The sequence below is a fragment of the Ischnura elegans genome, chromosome 2 (assembly GCF_921293095.1).
Source record: "Ischnura elegans chromosome 2, ioIscEleg1.1, whole genome shotgun sequence".
Classification (NCBI taxonomy): Eukaryota; Metazoa; Arthropoda; class Insecta; order Odonata; family Coenagrionidae; genus Ischnura; species Ischnura elegans.
This window is the reverse complement of record NC_060247.1, coordinates 22,755,310-22,777,408: the sequence shown is the minus strand read 5'-3', so window position 1 is coordinate 22,777,408 and position 22,099 is coordinate 22,755,310. Positions and strand designations below refer to the sequence as shown.

The 22,099-nt window shown below is 38.0% G+C and overlaps 2 protein-coding genes across 2 annotated transcripts; both read left to right on the top strand.

Annotated features, from left to right (window-relative positions):
- The first annotated feature begins 4,713 nt into the window (after positions 1-4,713).
- On the top strand, positions 4,714-7,227 carry LOC124174011. Its single transcript, XM_046553158.1, has 3 exons — positions 4,714-4,898; positions 5,810-6,199; positions 6,945-7,227. Exons 1-2 carry the CDS (start codon positions 4,811-4,813, stop codon positions 6,187-6,189), a joined length of 468 nt encoding a protein of 155 aa, XP_046409114.1. The 5' UTR covers positions 4,714-4,810; the 3' UTR covers positions 6,190-6,199; positions 6,945-7,227.
- A 4,421-nt stretch (positions 7,228-11,648) lies between these two features.
- On the top strand, positions 11,649-14,173 carry LOC124174010. The gene is made up of 3 exons (XM_046553157.1): positions 11,649-11,815; positions 12,474-12,889; positions 13,913-14,173. The coding sequence occupies exons 1-2, from the start codon at positions 11,728-11,730 to the stop codon at positions 12,884-12,886; spliced, it is 501 nt and encodes a 166-aa protein (XP_046409113.1). The 5' UTR covers positions 11,649-11,727; the 3' UTR covers positions 12,887-12,889; positions 13,913-14,173.
- Positions 14,174-22,099: the final 7,926 nt, after the last annotated feature.

Sequence of the window (22,099 nt, the reverse complement as noted above, 5' to 3'; positions counted from 1 at the left end):
TCAAAAAAGTGTTAATCATCCTAGATGGATAATTCGCTCTAAACTAGGAAATGATGGCTGCTATGAAGGAAACAGTGGACGCATTTCGCCGAGTCGCAAGAATACCTTTCTGATTTACGATAGAAGCATAAAATTATCAAAATGTAGGGAACGTTAAATAGAGAGCATAAAAGCAAGAAAGAGAAGTTAAAAGATTTATTTACTCAGGTAATTCGAGGAGACATTTTTGATTTTTACAGAAAAATATTCCTATTAGCTCTTTCGAAAATCAATGCTTAAAGTGATATATATTTTAAAAATTTTAAGAGCATAAACACCGTCTTTCTGAATTTTAGTTTTAAGGTTTTCGCAGCGATTAGATGCACTATTATAATTCATTTTCGGGAATACGTCTGCGTGCTATTAATATTTAACTTTGAGTTAAATATTAATAGCACGCAGACGTATTCCCGAAAATGAATTATAATAGTGCACCGTCTTTCTGACTTGGATTGAGCCCCCACCCCTACTGTTCTTTCGGGCCACGTCATTAGAAAAATGTGCTTGATGTGTATTCAACTTGGAAGCAGGCCTTAATGAAGTAATTTTGATGCTTGATATAAAATATATTTGAACTTTATCTGTGAGAAATTATTTACATACGGAAAATTTGGCAATAATTCCAGTGCGATATTATAGAGACATCGGTGAAATGCATTTCTTTAATTTTTATAGTTTCCGAGGGAATTAATATTAACGATTTGATATAGATCCGCTAAGTATTAATGATACTACTTTATACTGCATTATACGTGAACGAAATACCACCAACTTTATCTATTTTTAGAATTTATGACAGTTTTATGACTCAAAACTCCGGGAGGGTAATCTATGTTACGCAAATACGACCTGCGTATTACGAAGTCTAATTCTAATTCCATTTGAAACCGGTTACGAAATAAGTTTCAAATTAAACTAGCAATGAACGGATTTTTATTCTCATTTCAATTAAAAATGAAACCCTTGCTCATATCAAATTAATACGTATTTTAGGTTTTCATGCGCTACCACTTTCGAGACCCCAGGAAGTGCGCTAGAAACGGAAGTTTCTTCTCTTGATTCAAAATTATTGCCAGAAAAGGAGCTAAAATATCAGATCAGGAATGTTCAAAGATGTATATGTGATATTCAGGAACAACATCAATTTTAAACACACTAGGTAATGAATTTTATTACTTAGTTTATAGCAATAACTTATGCCCTAAAGGCTCACTCTGCACTTCTAGGATTAAATGAGTGAAGCTCAAAAATTAGGAGTGGCAAAAATCGAGAGAGGAATTTACACATAAGGAAAAACTGCATTCAATGCACAATAATCTATTTAATAATAAAGATTTTATGAGAAAATACGACTGCTACTATTTATGAAGCCTATTCCATAAGATTGCAGCGTAGTAACTGACTGTCCTGTCTAACATGTTAAATACTCATATCACATATCATCTGCAATAGGGCAGCACTAAGGTAGTGCTCCACGATCACGATCATCTAATCATATTATTTGGAAAACATTAGAAAGCGTTGTCGACTTTAAGTATTATTAAATTAGTTAGGTCTGTAGGCAGGTTTAGTGATGATAGTTAGGATGTTATTCTCAAATCAAATGGATCTAATAATGTAATTTTTGCTAAACTCGTAAAATAAAGAATTGTACATCGAAAAGACTCCAAAATAGCGAGTTTATGCCCAACTCGACTAGAGTTGAAAATTTGGTGTTCGCACAGCAATAAAAAGATGTGTTCACACATAAGACAAACTACTTATATGAACTGCACAAATTTTTTCCTACCCCTATCTCTGCATTTCCACCTCAAAATAACTCTAATATTTGAGATAATTTATAATTTTGAATATACCCACGAGAATCTTACTAGTTACCTTGTACACCACAATACCACAGATATTACAATGAGTTTGATGCCACTGATTAAGAAAAGAAAAATAGATTGTAGTAAAAGTTGGGCATGAATTTGTTGCGGAGTTGCAAGCGGCAGATGAGTCACAGATCTCTAGTCCACCTTTTAAATAATAGTTTCCTCAAGGATACAGAAAATTTTATGCCACGATGGAATATAAACTTGTTATTTTAACGGGCGTACTTATTTTTTGTGCCCAATTCTTTTGCACTTTCTCTAGAACGAACGGAAAATTATTTACATATTTCCCACGTGGATGGACGCTTAAATTCATCTAAGAATTTCTCGTAACTGCAAAATACGCATGTGCTCCCTAAGAGGTAAAAATAAAACCTACATTTATGGCACCAGGTGGCCTAAAACGCAATTACACCTGAAAGATGTGGAATAAAAAATATTATCAAGTTTTGGGATAAAATTAAAAAATCATTATAAATAATCCCCATGTTTTTGATAAATAAATAGTCAAGCACAATCTTTTAGTCGAATGATGAATAAATGAAAGAACTAGACATATCATAGGTGCAATGCAATGGCTGAACTTCCAGTTTTTATGGGGGAAGGACGCCAATCAACGCCTTCACGAAAGGATATAAAGCATTAAAGCATAGGAGGTATGATAGAGAACGAAACAATCGTGAGAATATTTATCTAAAAGCATTGAGGATGTTACTATAAGTCAATTAGAGCCAAAAATACCAAAGGAATCACATGAGTCGCTTAAGAGAATATCATTTAGAGTCGGGTAGCGTTTTATGTTTTCTTGAGATTATTTTCAGATAAAGAGCCTGCCTTCCAAAATATTAATTACCATATCAGTCGCATACTTACACGTCCACAATGAGGAGGGTTTCATCTTCCAAAATAGCTTAAAAACAATGACCGCAAGTAAAATCAAATTTATATGGTACAAAGTAGGAAAAAGAGAAAATTTAAAATAATGACATACACAAATAAATAATGACATTATAGCAAACAGTTATCGAAACACCTTTTACTCTGTCTCTCTTTACTCTAAGGGCTCTCTGTACAGTCATGAAAAACTGTACAGAGAGCCCTGGGTTGGGGGAAGATGGGGCCATCTGACCTCACCCAACCCAGGTTAAATAAACTAAATTCAAGTCTAACGGAAAAAATACAAAGGAATATATATATATCAAATACAAGCTTTGTTAATGTGAAATAAATATAGTCAAAGAGTATCAAGAATACACTAAACCATTTAAAAAATAAAATAAAAATAGAATAGGGGATAACTTTTTCCGAATGACCAGAGACATCCTACACACACTCACTCCTCTAAAAAAAATCACCCTTAACTTCCCCAAGAAATATGTTTAAAAAAGGGGAATCCTCAAAATATTGTGAGCATATAATATTTACGAATGAACTTAAAACAAGTAAATTTTATAACACAGAAATGAAACTGGCAATATTCCCAAAGATAACCTATAACCATTTAAAAAAATTTCTAATGATTGAAAATTACCATCAACATCCGAAATTCGTAAACAATTGTTTTCGGAAATGCATATCGAGTTGAAACACTACAATCAAAGAAAACTGCGAATACATGTGGAGCATAAGGAACCAATTAAATTACCATCAACATTCATGGCGATTCTAAGTTTATTCGACTTGCAACATCAACTTCAATGAAGTACTTGGGAGTTACGATAACCTCGAACCTCACCTGGGGAACACATATAAAGAATATTTGCGGTATAGCCCTGAAGAAATTAGGATTCGTCAAGCGTATTGTGGGTAGATTTTCGGATGAGAAAGTGAAAGAAAGGTGCTATTTCGCTCTCGTCCTACCGCACCTTGAATGTGCAGCGAGTGTATGGGATCCGGTGCAGAAAGACTTAATCCGCGAACTAAATAAAATACAAAGGAAGGCAACGCGTTTCGTCAAAAACTGCTACGAACGTACAGACAGTGTTACCCAGATATTAAGCGAATTAGGCTGGGAGCCGCTGGAGACTCGGAGTCTGCGCGCTAGGCTTAGATTGCTTGAACAATTGAGAATGGATATCTTTAAGAGCGACACAGAAAACATAATATTGGAGCCACACTATATTTCCAGGTCCGATAGAAGCGATAAATTAAGAAAGATGTTTTGCCGAACGGATAGATTAGGGAATTCGTTTTTCCCCCGAACCATAAAGGACTTAATAAACGCTAATCCCAACTTCGTTAGAGCACTTCATTTTTTTTTTTTTTTTTTTTTTTTTTTTTTAAGCTGTAAACGGCTGGTGTTCTAACACCCCCTACCACTCGCCTTTTAGGCGGCTTGCGGGGTATTATGTTGATGATGTACAGACTAACGCAGGCAATAGCTTATTCCACACCAAGGGAAAATTGCGAATACTCAATACCTACACATGTTTGATGCAGGAGATAAGAGACAGGTGACGCCAAGGTATTTCCGAATCATCAAGGTGAACGGTCATTAAAAAATACGGCGAGAGTTTGGCAGTTTGTCAGAATGAGAAATATGCCGTCTAATGGACACCGGAACCAAGATACCTGATTTTACACTTCCCTCCCCAATTCCTTTCGAGGCCTTTCTCGCCACTCAACCTCCACCCCCCAAAAACTCCAATTGAGAGTCTAAAGACAAAACGCTTAAACGGCTAATGCGAGTACGTGTAAAAATTATACGAAAAAGAGGGAGTGGTAGTGGGATTAATTTACCTCCGGGATGAGGGCGGCGAATGGGTATAAAATGACAACCGCTCGGTGGATAAATCACACACCGAATTGGGAAGCGCACCAACAAGCACCTCACGAAGACCCCAGGAGTAACCAGCTTTATTTCCACACACGGAAGATCTCTACACAAGCCGAGCAACATGAAGACCCTGGTCTTTCTTTCTGTAGTCATCGCGGTCTCATCCGCAGCCTCTATTCTCACCATGGACGACAGTGACTTTGAAAAAGGTAAGAAGTATTATCATTCGAATTCAATTTCTCGGATTTATTTCAACAGCTGCATTCCACTTTTGAAACGGATACATCAGGCAGGCTGAATTATTTTAAAAGCTACTCAGATTCACCGCCGAATTACATTTTCATCTCCACCGCCTGGCACGTAGCCAGAAATTGCTTCGCGGGTTGCTTGGAAGGTACGTGTGTTGCCTACATCGTTGTTGCCTAATTCGCACGCATCGGAAAACAATAACTTTTAATAAGTCAGTTATACATTACCTTTGAACAGTCAATTCAGACTTGACCAATATGAAAATGCAAAATTTTATTTCGAATGGACTGTCATGGCGGCTTATCAAATAGAATAATCAATATCAAAGAAGAATAGAGGCAGCGGATTAATTATGACCATTTATTCTAACAAAGAAATAAACACAAGTTATCTGAATTCAAAATTGACCACAACTTTTGCCAATCACGTCACCTCTATGAGTAACAGGCTACCTTCTCTTTGATACACACGTGAATCAAAAAGTGAATACTTAAACTTATGTATAATGAGCAAATGTGAAGTTCACAGGGCATTGTTCTACTCAAAAAGAGGCCAATGCTAATGCAAGTTTAACTGTACACTTGAACTTGTGGAGAGTACATAGATTACCTTAAGAGAAAAAAATAATGCAATATAAATATCTTGTGTAATAATTATGTGCCATTTAACTAGAATATGGTCATTAACAGAAATAATTTTGCAAAAATTATTCGAAGCATAAACCATTAACAATGAAATTTGAAAAAAATAAATAAATTCCTATTTAGCGTGAGAAGAAATGAAAAACAGCCATTATATGAAATGCTGTGAAGATTTTGTTCGCGATTCAATTTGTGCTCAAAGAATTCAATTTCCCTGGCTTTCTCGGCAGTGATGATGGCGCACCTGGCCTCCCAAGGTGTGTGGCTCCCTGCAAGGAGCCTGAGAACCCTCATGGATAACAAATACCAAGAGCAACAGAAGCCGGAAGCCGCGGAGGCCGAGAACGAGACGAGGGACGAAACGGAGGCTAACCAGAAGGAAATGGCTGTGAAGGACCCGCGACCCATCCCCTATGCGGCCAAAAATCCATGTCCCAGGCCAGCCGCGACCAACAACAAGCGCAAACCCGCCGGTCAACGCAAACCCACCAACGTCGGTCAGGGTCAGAGAGGTAGCGCAAGTGGAGCCGCGGCCAGCGCCGTCAGTTTCAGCAAGGGACCCAACTCCTTCTCGGGCAGCCAGGCACAGGCTTTCAGCCGAGGATCCTAATAGACGGATGGTGAGAACAAATCCTCGGGCCCTTTTAATCCCCTGCTTTTAAGACGTGTAGTTTTCCAAAACTTTACGGCGCATCGCGATATCCATCTCACAATCAGCCATAAGAGCACACACCCATCTAAATAACACCAAAAATACATTTTAATTGCTGTGGTGGTGTATAGATGGCTCTCAACGAAAAATATTCATCTGATATTAAAATGTCTCAACAGAGGACATTTGATATGTATTTATAATAACTTGTCCAAAATTAAACAACCATTAAACAAAATCAAAATTTGGTGGCCATTTTTCACCAAATAAAGCGCGTGTTCAGAAATAATCATTGAGTGAAAAGGGTTTGAATGAGAAGAAAAAAGGAAATTTTCTATGCTACCATGAGCTATGCTACGGTTGATATTTTAAATAAAAAATAAAAGATGACATTTCGAACAAAAAATAAGTTAAACTAAAGGACTTACAGAAAAACCTTAAGCATTCAGTGAGTAATGGAAATCGGTGACAAAAGATTGACTAGCCTCATTTATAATTTATTTATTATAAAAAGAGATTATTTATAATTTCTGTAACATGAGAATATAGGAATATCTATTTTATTTGTGATGCCACGATAAAATATAAAATAGCTTGTTCGTTTTAGGTTACCGAAAAAGGTGTAGGAAAGAAACACCAACACACGAAAAGCACTGATAACTTTAAGATCGTAATAAATATCATATAATAATTTCACATGTTTTTCATTACAGATCACAGCTCGATGGGAAAAAGTAACGGACACCTACTCTCGAAGAAAGGATCAATCCTGATTGGGCGATGGATGTTTAAACCTGTTCTTCTCCTTAATTGGGAATGTGGAAAACAATCTACTAAGCAACTCCAAAAGAGGAGAAGTAATGAGAATGCCTATCAGCATATCATGGAAGTAGGACAAATATAGTCACTTTTAGTCAATAAATATATATTTTTGTATTTTAACCACTCAATGTCCATTAAATGAGCTGAAATAAAATGTAAAGTCTATTACTATCACATTAATGCCTCGTTTTTAAGATCCCAGCTTAACGACAACAATTCTGTAAAGCAGGTGATGAAGAGTGAAGTGGTTCGAGAAAGCTTTGTTTAAAATTTCGTCAGAAAAAAATAAGAACCATTATGATAAATGATAGGTTCCGTAACTCATCCGTTCCCGTTGCTTGTCACAATTTTATCTTCATTCCAAAACTGGGCTTTGATCGTCCAACAGCAACCTATTTCAAATTATTGAAGAATACGAAAGTCATTATGATGTACTACTACAATGAGTTTAGAATATATTTATGGAAAATGATATCTGCAATCCATCAGAAAATTCGCTTAGTTCCCATAGAAAAAGGCTTGAAACTTGTAATTAAAAACAGAGTTTAAAAAAAATTTGGAAATCTATCCCAGATACAAATCCATAATCCACAGGGGAAAAAATGTTGCCAGTCAAGTAAAACTCAGTTGATGTTTATTTCGATAAATTAACATAAATACAAAGTCTTCCTCCGTTCTGTGCAACTCGTATTATCTTCGAGCGTATTTTGTGGCTTATTTAGCCATCAAATAAGCTATCAATGAATCTTGCTGAGGCTTTCATACTAGCCTACTCGTCTCTCCTACCAATAGTGAAGCCTAAGCACTACTCATCTCCCAATTTATTTCCTGGAAAGCCTTAACAGCAATATCACTCCTCAACCAGAATATAAAAAAATAACCTCCTTCCACAGTGAATTAATACTTGGGAACTTAAAATCCACGACTAAACCTTTTAAAGCACCAACATTTTCTACCAGTATTGTTCTATTAAATGCTTACTTTCAATATCATTCGCATTCCTGTACGATATTTTTTTCCGAATTGATGATAAAACACATATTTAGACAAAAATACTCAAAACAAGCTATAATTGCAGACCAAACTGTAAAAACGGGCAAATCCCTCTAAACTAGGACAAATTAAAGGGTCGTCAAAATATGGAAAATAGAATAAATCATCAGAAATAAAAAGGGTGCCACAACGAATAAGACCTTAGAAAAAGTAAAGAAGCGCCCATTAGAACGTTTCCCATTTCTATCATCAAACGTTGTAAGGAAATTAATTCCTTAAATTCATCTTTCAAATCAAAATTTTAAAAATAACCCTTTGTAATGATAGAAATCTAGATTATAATTGAAGTGATAGTAGATCTAGATTACAATGATGGAAAATTACGCACACTTAAAAAGAGAAGTAATTATACAAACTCGGCAACCAATTTTGGATGAGGAAAGTACATGGATGCTTGGACACTAAGATGCTAACACTTCACACTAAAAGCAAACTGCCGCACTAAGTGTATTGAAATAGAGAGAGTTGTTTTTTAGCTGCCTCGATGTCTTCCAGGGGTTCACTTCTTCGTTTCAAATTAAAATTCATCCCGAGATGTCTACCTTCATGATTCATGCTTTGAATTAACAAAACACGGAAGTAAAACGCAGGACGCAAATGACAACGGCAATGCCCGACCCAAAAATTTCACGCTAATTCACAACCGAACAAACCCCACGCTAATTTTCCTGTTAATTTAGCGGCACTATTTTTTTTCTATTTACGAAACTACTTTGTGTAAGAAAGCTGTTTTCAACCGGTACCCCTTAGGGTTACCTGTCGGGGGTACGCCGAAAATAATTGGTAATGGCGGACGTCAGGAGCAACGTATCTCATGTATATGATATATGTATACATATTATATGGGGTATTCAAAACAAAGTTTCTATTTATACAATTATTTATAACTAAATGTGTCACCTGCTTGTACTGAAATTACGTAATAAAATGTGTACGTTACATTTTTGGGGATACAATATTAGTTGTATTATTATTAGTAGGCATAAAGCTATATGTTTCCAGGTGTTACGTAAACTCTACGATACGCATTACTCAACCATTACTCTTTTTTCCTTTTTCCAGTCTTACATAAGCCACGATTTGCCCTCTTCTCGACCCCGCTCTTTCAAGCAGAAACAAGTAAACGAGTGACCCGTCATTTCTCTAAGGATGCGTACGTTAGACTTGAACGTCCCCTCACTCAGGATTTGAACCCGGTGCATTCATTAGCTGAGCACTAGACTAGAGCATTAGAGCATTAGTGTAACAACTAGACGACAACCTGTTTCACTATAATGTTAACCGTACCTAGATTCAAACGAATCTCCCCACGATGTATTGGCGCAGCATAGTGTGTACGTACATAAGATTGTTGGCTAGAAAAATGAGATGAGCTTGTTGTGAGCCGCACATCGGAAATTAATACCCCAATAGACTTCTAAAAGGTAGACTTGAAAGTAGACCTCCCGTTTCGCTTAGGATAGCGCGCCCAAGATTTTTCAATTTTTTTTGTAACTTAACGTAATGAATTGGCGACGATAAATCAATACCCCAAGGATTAACACTGTTTGAAAAACTGGTTAAAACATGATTTTATATTTATCGATGGCCTTAAGAATTTTGAGCAGTTACAACAAGTTGGAAACACCAAGCGATTTCAATATTGAAAAGTTGGGACAGGGAGGCAGATACATGCGCCACAAGTGCTGAAAAAACCGTTGCGAAGGCAGTAAAAAGGCCATAAAAAAGAGAAATAAAAAAAAAAACATATGAACTCTACTATCTGGGACTATAGAGCTATATATGTTTCAGAATATAGTCTATAAAACTCTTACTATACCAGTTGTAACTTATGGAATTAGGACATGGACATAATGTCATTAAGTCAGGATGAATAAATTCTAAGAAAATTTGAAAGAAAGATAATAAGGAGAATCTATGGCCCTAGAATAGAATGAACATAAATGAACTACTATAAGGGAAGGATATAGTTAGATTTACCAATTCACTTCGGCGGGCAAAGTTGGGGCATGTAGAAATGATGATAAAGGACAGAATGCTTGAAGCTACTTTTTAATAGCAGGATAGAATGGGTCAGAAGGAGAGGTAGACCACGGAAGAGATGGGTTCAGGATGTGGAGGATGATTTGAAAGCATTGGGAGCTACAAGATGGAGGGAGAAAGTAAGAAGAAAACTGAATAGAGGCATATGATAGAGGGATCCAAGGCCCACACCGGGCTGTAGAGCTGCAGATAATGATGAATTAAAAAAAAACAAGTTTTCCATACCACAGCATTTGTTTTTGCATCAACAGCTAAATATTTTGAAAATAAATAACAAAAAATAATATGATTAAGAAGTTTTATTGGACGTAAAACTACGAAATTAGAACAAATCTCGTTCCAAAAGTTAAAATAGTGGAACGACAAGCATTTGTTTCACACGGAACAGATACAGGTGACTCAAATTAAATCAAATATTGTAAACTATTTCTCTTTTATTATTATGCACCAATTACTTTAATGAAACATTATTCCTTGAAATAGATCAGTATAATAATAATTGCTATATAAACAGCATAGACTGCAACGCTTGCAAATTACTCAAGTGCGTTTTCCTAAGGTCCCAACCGTAACAGACATTTAAAGTATTCTAACTCAAAAAATCATTATGTCGATCAGAATAGGTGAGGGTAAATTTCAACCGCAAATTAAGCCACGCGCGTGAGAATAACACACATTCCGGGTAGGGGTGGATATTCCCTTCCCAGTGTAACCTCGTACTTCGAGGACAAAATTAGGGGACTACGAAGACTCCACCAGGGAATTGCTACCTGATTCCTTCAGCGGGCAATCAAGAGCTTTTCTTTCAAGCCTCCCACACTTCGTTTAACGTACGGTAACAATTATATTAATCTTGACGTAATACTAAGAGATGCTTAAGGAAATATTCCCTAAATATGAATTTAATGAATAATTTTTTTTTAAATATGAAGGCTGTTCAACTGACCCACATGTCACAATATTAACACACCGAAATGGTAAACACTTTTCGTAATTGCTTCGTGCGATTCACTTTTGTTGACCGAGCATTATACCCCACCTCAATATGATTCATCTTCTAAGGAGAGATCTGATTATCATATTTTCGACCGAATTAAAGAAATAAAATACATTTAAAAATCCTTTGCCAAGCAACAACGACCAGGGATTCAGTTAGGCACGTACGGGACATTTTCAAAACAACGCGGAAGGTGGGTATTTAGAAAATAAATTAAGTCTGTGAGCGTATCAAACGGCCATCGGCCATGCTCACCGGAACCAAATCCGAAATTTCCCCATCCGTTCCTGCTACGTTCCCCCTCCCCCATATCACCACGCCCTATCCGTCCGAGGTCTTGCTTGGCATTCTCCTCACGGATCACTTTTCGTGTGCCCGTGCACAGGCCACGTCGCGAAGGTTGTAGCGCTAATTCACGGGAATGACTCGCGGAGGGGGATGGGGCGTCGAGGGGTATAAGACGACCATCGTCCCGGGACTCAAACACACAATCACACCGACGAGGAGTGCAGACGGACCACCGTTGGAGGATTCAGTGAACTCACTTCTTCGACAGGACGAATCTTTTCTCTGTGACCAACATGAGAACTCTCGTTGTTCTTCTCGCCATTGTCGCGGCCTCCTCAGCCGCCTCCATCATGATCATGGATGATAAAGAGTTCGAAAAAGGTGAGTTCAGTACATCTCAAAAATATTGCATCCATCCCGGCAAATTTTAAGAGTCGCTATCAAGAGGGACTCCGGCAAACGTTAAAGGGGAGAGAATTTGAGGGGCGGGCGTTGGCAAGGAACTTCTTCAAAGGAAGTAACCAGCAGCGAGCACCCCGTAGCGAATTGACTATACTGCAATGGACATGCAATAGCCGGACGGAATATTCTTAGATTTTCACTTCAAGTCGACTTATAATTTTTTATTCTACTCTTCCGCAAGTACTTGAGGGAACTTCTTACATGATTCCCATTAATTAAATAAAGCTAAAGAGGAACACTACGAGTACGCCATCAAGGACCTTGACTTAATTTCACTAATCACAGCTGAAACCACGCATCAGTCAAGAAATAAATTTAATAGAATTTTCGATCGTCTACAATAATATCGACTGAGATTTCTTCGCGCAATATACTTTTTTAAATGTATGTTTTTATTTTATTCCGTCCAATTCTTAATTCGTCATTTTCTAAACTAGTGGTTTTTATAAGTTGAGTAACGTCATTTTAAGTTATTGTGACCCAGTAAACGCTTCCCTCAAGTTTTAAGCTCCCTTGCTACGCCGCGTTGAGTCAAGTAAACCTGTAGTGACTAAATGAACATCTTTTCCTTTTCTAGCCATGATGGAACACATGGCATCACAAGGGAACATGAAACAGATGATGGACATCCTGGCCCTCATGGATGCCGAGCAACAGCCACAAGAGCAGCCGGAAGCTGTGGAGGCCGAGGAGGGGGTAGCCCATGACGGGGCCGAAGAACCAGCAGAAGACCAGAAGGAAGTAGCGGCAGTAGAGGACGAAGAGCCCCGACCCCAACCCAACCTGAGCGCGACCCCACATGCCGCACCCAAAAAGCCAGTGAAGCGGCCCACCAACGCTGGCAACATCAACAACAAACCCGCAGTCAATGGCAACGGCAAGAAGGGCGCAGGTGGGAGCGCGGCCGCAGCCTCTGCAACCAGCTTTAGCAGAGGTTCGAACTCTTTCGCGAGCAGTCAAGCACAAGCCTTCAGCAGAGGCTCCAAATAAAGGGTGAGCAATGAATCAGGATCAAAGGCTATCGCTGCGCACTCAAAAGAAACATCCATCGCCGTCTACTTTTTGGGTAGCTAAGAAGAATATTGGCCACTCTCAATCGATTCAATCAACAATTGTAATTCATTTGCTAAGCAAAATCACCATTTTAACTGAAAAAAGTACGCGAGAGATATAATAGATTTTTCTTTTTTAACACATTTAAAATTAAATTTCAAACCCTTATTTCGAATATTATACCAATTATATGGCGAAAAATACATCGTAGTATGTGTTTTTAGCAAAAGAATTAGAATTATATACTTAAGTCAGAATAACATAAAACCAGAATACCAAACCAAAACACAGTGACGATCCTATTACAAACACCAGCTGAAGCAGGTTTAGGTAACTTTCTCCCCAAATTTTCTTACGAATACATGCCATGGGACTTAAATGCTAAATTTATTTTCGCAAGACATATTTAAAATAATATACTTAATAATTAAAAAAATAGTCACACCTAAGTATTATCGTTACCTCGTGCACATAATGAACCACTAACAGTTTTATGGGGCACACGAAATGGTTTTGGGGGGGCTATGAACTAAGCTATTAGCCTACCTTCACGTAGACCTAAATATATCAACAGCAGTTAACAATCCTCGGATTGGTATGACGCAGCTTACCATCAAACTTTCAAGATTTTCCTAATTTACTATTTCTCCTCTCTTAGACATTTGAAAACTTGATCTATAAAACTAATTCGGGGATTTGATTGGAGGATCTTCAAATCCATCTCCCCTTCAATTTCTTATCTTTATCAGATGCCTTTGTCTTTATCAGATTACAATTCCCCATGCTGTGGCCGGTTAAGTTATTCTGCTATCTATTTTGGTTTTTTCATAAGGCTTTATATTTCCCTAATGCCTCTAATAGGAAAAATAACACGAATGTCTACAAAATAAAACTTTGCATACAAAAAAACAATTAGTTCAAAGTATATATATATATGCGTTTAATTTTTATTTTTTCCCACAGGCACTGATTTTTGAAATGTGGCACACGTTTTCCTGCAATATTTATTCTCGATGATCTTTTGATGCGGGAAAACCAAACGATGAGTGAGCCAGACCCGTGCGATCTGACAAGTGTCACCATTGGAAGATCCAGCCAACATCCGATAAGCATCCATCACGCCGTCATGGAATATAATGGAAGTTTAATAAAACGCTGAGAAACATATCATATTCCTAAAGCATATGTAGTGATATTAGTCAATAAATGTATCTATTTTTTCTATTCATGACTGTTTACCTTCCTTAGTTTTAAATGAGCCCTAAAAAATTACAAACCATATTCAATTGTGCCGAAAGGGTTTTTAAAACCAAAGACACTCCCAGAGGTTTCCTCACGTACATATTATACGGCATTCGAGTCATGCAGCTTTGCTCGCCAGATTTCATACGAGTCAATACGCAGGAGAGGAGCGTCCGTGGCGAACGGTAGGAATGGGTCGGAAGAGATAATGCGTGATACCTTTCTGCGTGGGGTTAGTAACTCCAAGAAACCATTCGGAAATGAACGTTTCCATCTAATCTCAGCTAACTCACAACATCGTGATGGAAAACATGTTTCAGAAATGTGAGAGATTCAGTGTAATTTTCAGAATTTCCTATAATGACCTTCAATACATCCCTTGACGCAGAAAAACTATATATTTGGCGACGAAAAATTGCGATTCGCCAGTTTTATTAGAGAATAGGAAAACTTGAAAATTATTACAATTTTATTATTACCGTTTGCTCGGATCGGAGATTTCAATTCATTAAATAAATACGGTAGATGGAAAGTAAAGATAAGTTACGACGAAAAAGTCTTCCTCATTAAGCCGTTCTTTCGTAACTTTTAAAGTAATAGTACGTGGTATTTCTCACCCCCTTATCATGTGTGGCTAAGTCATTAGAGTACTGGTTAATTCACTAGTTCAGAGAGGCTCAGTTTCATTGATGTAAGGGATCGCCAACAAGAAAGTAAATAACAACTAACAAGGCGAGAACGACACGATGAAGTGAGAATTATTGCCGAGAAGTGGTGACCCGCTCGGGATCTGTCCGTGACGTCATCAACGTATCAGCAAAAGGATTGAGGTCGATTTTTCGTCGTGTACCCTATATCTCGAGAAGTGGGCTACGGATCAAAAAATGAAAAAAATTGATATTTTCATTGATATAACTGGATTGTAATTTCACGTATACATTGCGCAATTTATTTTTCCACACCTGTTTACAAATAAATAAATGTCGCTGAGGCCTATCGCGACGAGAGTGACTAACACTACAGTATGGTAAATAAGATATACAAATTACAATGGGCGGTCGTTCAGTGACGGGAATGGGTCAACTTCCATCGCATCCATCACCAAACACTTCCAACCAGTTTACAGACTGCGGAGAATTCAAGAGCACTGTATTCTAGACGGAGTAATAAGCGGTCTCGGATTCCCAAATCAAGAATTTAAGTCGTTTACTAGTCTACTACCATTAAATATTTAACTCTATTGTCCACATGCCCTTAGACTTTCGAGACCCGCGTAGAACTGAATTTTTTTGAGAGGGTATGAGAGGATCGTTTTCGGTACCCCCCGTCAACAAAAATGTTTGGCCCAACAACTCTTTCTGAATTTGTCAGGAATTTGTATGCGTCAGTCAGTCCCGCAAGGCTATCATTATTGTAGCGGGATGTTGACGATAAATGGACAGATAGTGAGGGAAACAAGGTGGTAAAAATGAGTATGACAAAAAAGACTACTATAGAGAGGTATGCACCACAGAAGTCCATGGTTGGTTGCCAATGCTTTGAGGCACATGAATTGCATGGGAAACATAACTGAAAGAAAAGTGATTAAGAACCCACAAAGAAAATTTACCGGGGCAAGTGAAGAAATATATGACAAAAAATAACCAGAAAGAAGGAACAAGGGTTTGGCAATGCTTTGAGGCAAATGAATTACATGGGAAACGCAATTGAAGTAAAAGTAGATTAAGAACCCACAAATAAAATTTCACGGGGAAAATGAAGAAGGTTATGGCAAAAAATAACCAGAAAGAATAAAAATAGTTTGGCGACAGCGGAAAATAAAAATGAGCTACGCTGCCGGGAGACGAGCACAGATTTTTTTCACGCGTAAAGAAAATGACCATTATAAAATCTGGGCTTCACGTAAAAACGCTACCATGGAGAACAGCAAAATTACTGTTGTATGTGCATCAGATTAAGATACGCATTTTTGGCCTCGAAAGAGAGTTCAGAACGGATGTGAATTGGTTATGAAAATTGGCAAAAGAAAGGCATTTCCTCAAATTAACGCGAGAAAATGATTTTTCCAAATTAGAATAAAAACTAGATTCAAATTTCATTTAGGTTTTATAATTGTGCGTATGTATTCCTTTTTGAATTAATTTCTACACCCAAAATCCCCATTTTAATCCGCTAGACCCATTATTTTACAATTTCACCATCCCTTTTTCATCCCCACTGCTAAAATCGTAGACACCGCCATATTGCTACGCAGCGGCTCAGGCAGTAGTATAAACAAGAGGAGGAGACTATGTAATTGGTATTATCACCAAAAGAAATTAGATAAATACGTACGTAACGCTTTAATCGAGGGGACGATAATCAATGACATCATAAGCACTTATCCCTCTATTTTGTTCCAACGGGAAGCGTTCATTAGGCATAATCTTTCACACAAAATGTTTTCCCATTTCATAGGTGATATCCCCAGCCGTTTCATTTTCCGCGCACTTTCCTTTTCATTACATCTCGCCGTCACTCGCAGTTTGCAGCTTTACATGGATATCGGAACAAAAATGCCAATCAATATGCCGACATGTCAACTCAGACAGTAAACATAGCGCCAGCTGTCGCGGTAACGTTATTAAAATTCTTCATGAAAGGGAACGTGACTGGCTTCAGGAAGTTGGAAGATTTTGACACTTCTCATCCGGTAGTAGACAACAGGAAAGAACTCGCATTTCTCGCGTCACCAAAAAACCTGAGATGTCATTAGTTAGCTCGTCTTGGGAATGAAATATATTTGCATGAAACATGGAATATTCTTCATCACGATCAAAAAGGCTGCTCCTAATACTGAATACCATCGAAGAGATTGAGTCACTAATCTTGTGAGAATAAAATGTCACAAAAGTATTGATAACTGGATTCAGATTACGGCATGGATAGTTCTTAGTAAGAATTATTGACCAATGACATCTCTAAAGATATAAATCAGACCCGTACTTAAACAAAGGCACAATACATTTCCAGATAAAAAACGTTTCAAGGTAGCTGTAACTCGAAAGATTTGGTTAACACAATCAAGGATATGCGAGAATTAATCCTATCATCAAATAGAAAAATGTAATTTTTGAGACAATAGTAAAGACTCGGGGAAAAATTCCTTTTCAAGAAATAGAAAGTAGCAGTCAAACATTTGATACATCATAACTGCTATATTGAACATTTCAGCTAAATTAATTTAAGTAGATATTTATAGCAATGGCAGTGCACGCAATATGGTAGAGCACGCAAGATCCCTAGAAACCGAATAGGAACTGGAAAATATACGAGGGTAAACTTAAAAGTAAGGTCTCCTAAGTCGTTGCGTCGCCAAATGAAGTGCTAGGCGCGATCCGCCAACACCAACGTGTTCCTTGGTTCTTCCGCTACCACTCTCAACCGCCGCGAAGCATTGTCGACCGCTCATTGTTGGCATAGCAGCCGTTTACATGGAGCTTCTCCAAACGTCTCCGTCCAGATGTGAAATCCGGTCAGTTATGAGGTTTTTTAACCGGGAAAAGGTGGCACTTATCAGCATTAATCGCCAATTGGTTGAAGTTTACAGTGAAAAATCTATGAATGCTAAAAACGTTTGCACGTGGAGCCACATGTTCCTTTCCGGCCGCGCTAACGTCCAATGTAAGGTGGGTGCCCAAACAGCTCACCGAAGACTACCACTGGCAGCGCACGGAAAAAGTTGAGCGCCGTTTTGAAGAGGGAGGAGATGATTTTTGAGACTCTATCACCCAAAGATTTCCACACGTTGTTTGCCCTAAAGAAACACCGAGGAGGGATGGAGTTCCCGACGGACGACGAGGCGCAAGAGTACGTCAACGCCTATCTTCGCAACGCGGACGGAAGCTGGTATGAAGACGGGATTCTGAAGTCCATCGTGCGGATTGGGAAAGTCATCGAGTGCCTAAGTGATTAGATCGAAAAATAGCTGAAGCCATGACCTTTCCAACTACGTATCCAGCAATACAAATAAATGTTATATCCAATGAGAAAATATATTGGAGACCTTACTTTTATTTAAGTTTACCCTCGTATTGGTAACTTTTTACGGGGGAACGAATAGGGTAGTTTCCTTCATCAAAGAAAACGAAAGGCGCTGATTGCAATTCGTTACCCACCATTAGTGTATTCATAATACACAAATTATTTGGTTTAAGAAATCCCAGTTCAGACGAATGGCAGCGGTCAATTTTAACCGCATTTGTAGAAGCCCAGATTGGCGCCCATGCGATGCCACTCCACGTGACGTCACAGCGACCTAGTTTCTATACGAGTAGATAGGAGTTTTACATCGTCTGAGGTTACCAATGCATGCATGAGGCACAGAGCTCAGGGAAACGTCTCTTAGTAATCACCTATTAAAACTGCCTATGGTCGGAAAGTTTCCTTCGTTTGATAAGGTATTAATAATCCTTATTTAAGCCAAGCGCTACCTGCTAGTAGGGTACTCTGCTACCTGCTAGCATCCTGCGCCGTATCAGCGCTCAGAGCCTCGCCCCAACTTGCGGCAGCGGGAACCAGAACGACGTCACACGGAGTTTTCCCAGCATTCATACTTACCCGTCGTGTTTTCGCGCGCTTGAAATATTTCACTTTTCATTTAATCGCGAAAAATAGATCTAAAAATAAAAAATCTACAAGCGTGTAATACGTACTCCAGGATTAATAATCTTTCGATTTAGGCAATAAAAAAATAATAGGAAACCACCCTATTCGTATGTTCACATGTCACATGCTCTTAATTCGGATTAGTTCTTACTCATATACCTGAGCCAATTATAATTATTTGCAAACAATTGACACATAGATTCATGCAGGAAACTGCAATGACTTCCGATTTCAACCCCAATTTTAAAGGCACATTTCCCTCAGCAAGCCAAAAACACGCACGTATGAATGTGCATTTTAGCATTTTAATCAGGAAAAAAACTATCAATTTTACTTTTAATTGCATAAATGGCACCATATAAATATAATTTAAATTGGGAAACGCCTCGCTGCTCCATGCGTGCAATAACCTATACTGCCAGTGATATGGAAACAGGATTTTAAGTACTTGAACAGGATAAGCTTTACACATTGTGATACTAAGAAATCTAGTTACGCATGAGAATTGAAAAAAAAACGAATAGCCAATTTGAAAAGAATGTGAGGTAAATTTTAATTCTCTATGATAGCTGGTACTCATGCAATTATACAGCGAATTACATAAAAATTATCGGAAAGAAAGCATTTTAGTGACTGTCTTGTTGTAAAAACGCAACGACGATTGGTCAGAGGCAGGTACAAACTGAGATACGTTCATGCCCTCCTTTCTTATAAACTTTTTATATCTACTATAAGTTCTCCGAGAACTCGGAATCCTTAAAAATATGCTCCATGTACTCCGCAGCTTGCGCTTCCTTCTAGTAATATTCTCATAATTGTAAAGCAATATAAAAGCAATAATTTTTCAATCTGATAACGAGATAGTAACCCATCGAGTATTTCATACTAAAACGTTTCACGTCTGAGAATATACATGTTCTATTACGGTTCATACTTCGACAATTCAACAGTAAAAATTGCTTTAATTCAATTGCTTAATGCATTCTAATACGGAAATATTCCATCTAAGAATCGCATTTTTCATTGTAATATGACATACAGGTAGGATGGGAATGCTTGAACAGCATATTCAAGGATGCAAATAGGGAATGTAGCTGCTAAAAACACAGGGATTTAGACGGCAGCCATCATGCGTATCCCTTCGGAGCTCATGTGCAGCCATTCGGGGCTGATCGTAAACATGTTTATTGCGCCAAACCTTGAGGCGAGGAGCAACCTCTGAAAATAAGGACTGTACAATACAGAACTTCGATCGCTAACTGGCAATGCACTCGACAATGACACCGTAAAAATTTCCAATTAATACAAAAAATCAAATTCAACAGTTAAAAAGAGTTCGATCTTCAACAAAAAAATCGAAGTTGAAGAAGACTTTGGATATTAGTGATTTTCCGACCTCTATCAAATCAGATTTGGGAATGTAAATTTTCATTCATAATTTTACATCTTATGCAATGATATCAAACATTTATTCAAAAATAGTTCCGCGGAAATTCACTGAAAAACGAAAATTATAACCAATCTAAAATTCGTCATCATAATTCTGCGAACGTAAGAATAATTTGACGCCGCTTTTCATTTCGCTCTATTATCTGCTAGCCTTTGCATTGCGATGCATCTCTTCTCTTTTGCATCCAACCTGTCCTATTTATTTAATTCGGGGCCGTCCCTTGCCCTTCTTCCTGTTAACCTGTCCGTCTTCGGCTGCTTTCATTGCTGGCCTTCGCGCCTCATAAGGTGGCCAACTAATTTTCCTCATCTTCTCTCTAAGGTTTTTAGAAGACTCCCCTTTTCTCCTACTCTTCTTAGAACTTCCTCATTACTTACTCGGTAGATACATTTTGTCTTCGTCATTCTTCGTTAGCACCACATTTCGAATGCTTCCACACTTGACTTCTCTGCTGCAGTTAACGTCCAAGCATCGCTTCCATACGTAAACATGCTCCATAAGTAGCATATGATGAAACATTTTCCGTACTTCCATATTTGTACTTTAAGCTGTATGAAGATTCCTCTTTTTGTAGACAGCTCCCTTAGTTTGCGCTATTCTACCGACTATTTATTTCTTTCTTCATCCATCGTTGGGTATTCGGCTTCGTAGGTAACTGAACTCATTTCTTCAAGCTTTTGTTTTACTTGTTTAATATTTGGCCTAGCCTCTCTTGCTGCATACTAATATCTCAAATAAAGATGATTTGAAAGCAGATAAAAACTGTGACACCGGAGTTTCTCGTATCTAAGTAGCCATATACTTTTCAATTTACAACTGTCCTAGGACAAGTGTCACTCATTCTCTCCAAGCTTTTCAAACTCTACAGTGCAATATACTACAAGCCTTTTAGTTACTTAATTTTTCTTTCTGTTAATTTTCAGCTGATATCTGGCCATCGTGCTTTCTATACTTAACTAAGTCTTTTTCAAATCATCCTCCGTCACGACTGCTATGTTGTCATAAATTCGCAGCCATGAAATTCTTCCTCCGTGGATACTGAAACCCAAAGCCTTATTTTCTATTTCATTTTGCGGCTTTCTCGATGTAAGCATTTAAAATTACAAGGACTGTGCACACCCTTGTCTTAATTCCTTTCCTTTCTTGCTTCTTCACAGTTTTATCCATATTATATCAAAAAATGCCAAAATCATTTAAGTTTAGCAATCCTAAAACTGGTCAATGTATCCATCATTTATAACGTATACCGAAAAAAACCTTCAGGGAAAAAATAAATGTTAAAATAAGCCACCAGTATTCGTGAAGAAACGGCTTTTTATGTGAGCGATGAACGTGAAATGGCAAGTAATTTAAGTAAATCAGATGCCCCGATTTATTCCGTGCGAACTAAAAGTACTCACTCCCGGTCAACAATAACAAGGTCAAATGGAAGGAGACGGCTGGTGGCCAAATAAATTGAATTTTAAATCGAGGGAGAATGGTAAACAACTCCCCCGCAACTGGGTCATCATTAGGGAACATCCATGTTTCGAAACAAATGAAGTTTTAAGAACCGGATACAGTGGGTTTTTCACAGCATCACTCCCCACCGAATATCAAAATGGAATCACAACAAATAGATATACTATCTCTATGGAGACGACAATGGTCTGGCACCGGTCCAATCTCTCGGAGATGGACTCACCGGAACCAAAAACCCATCCCGCCGCCCCTGAGCTCCCTCACTTGGCATTCCTCGAACGAATCACTTTTGGTGAATACGTGCAGAACGCGCACGGCGAGCATCTGAGGTTGTGGGAGTAATTCACGCG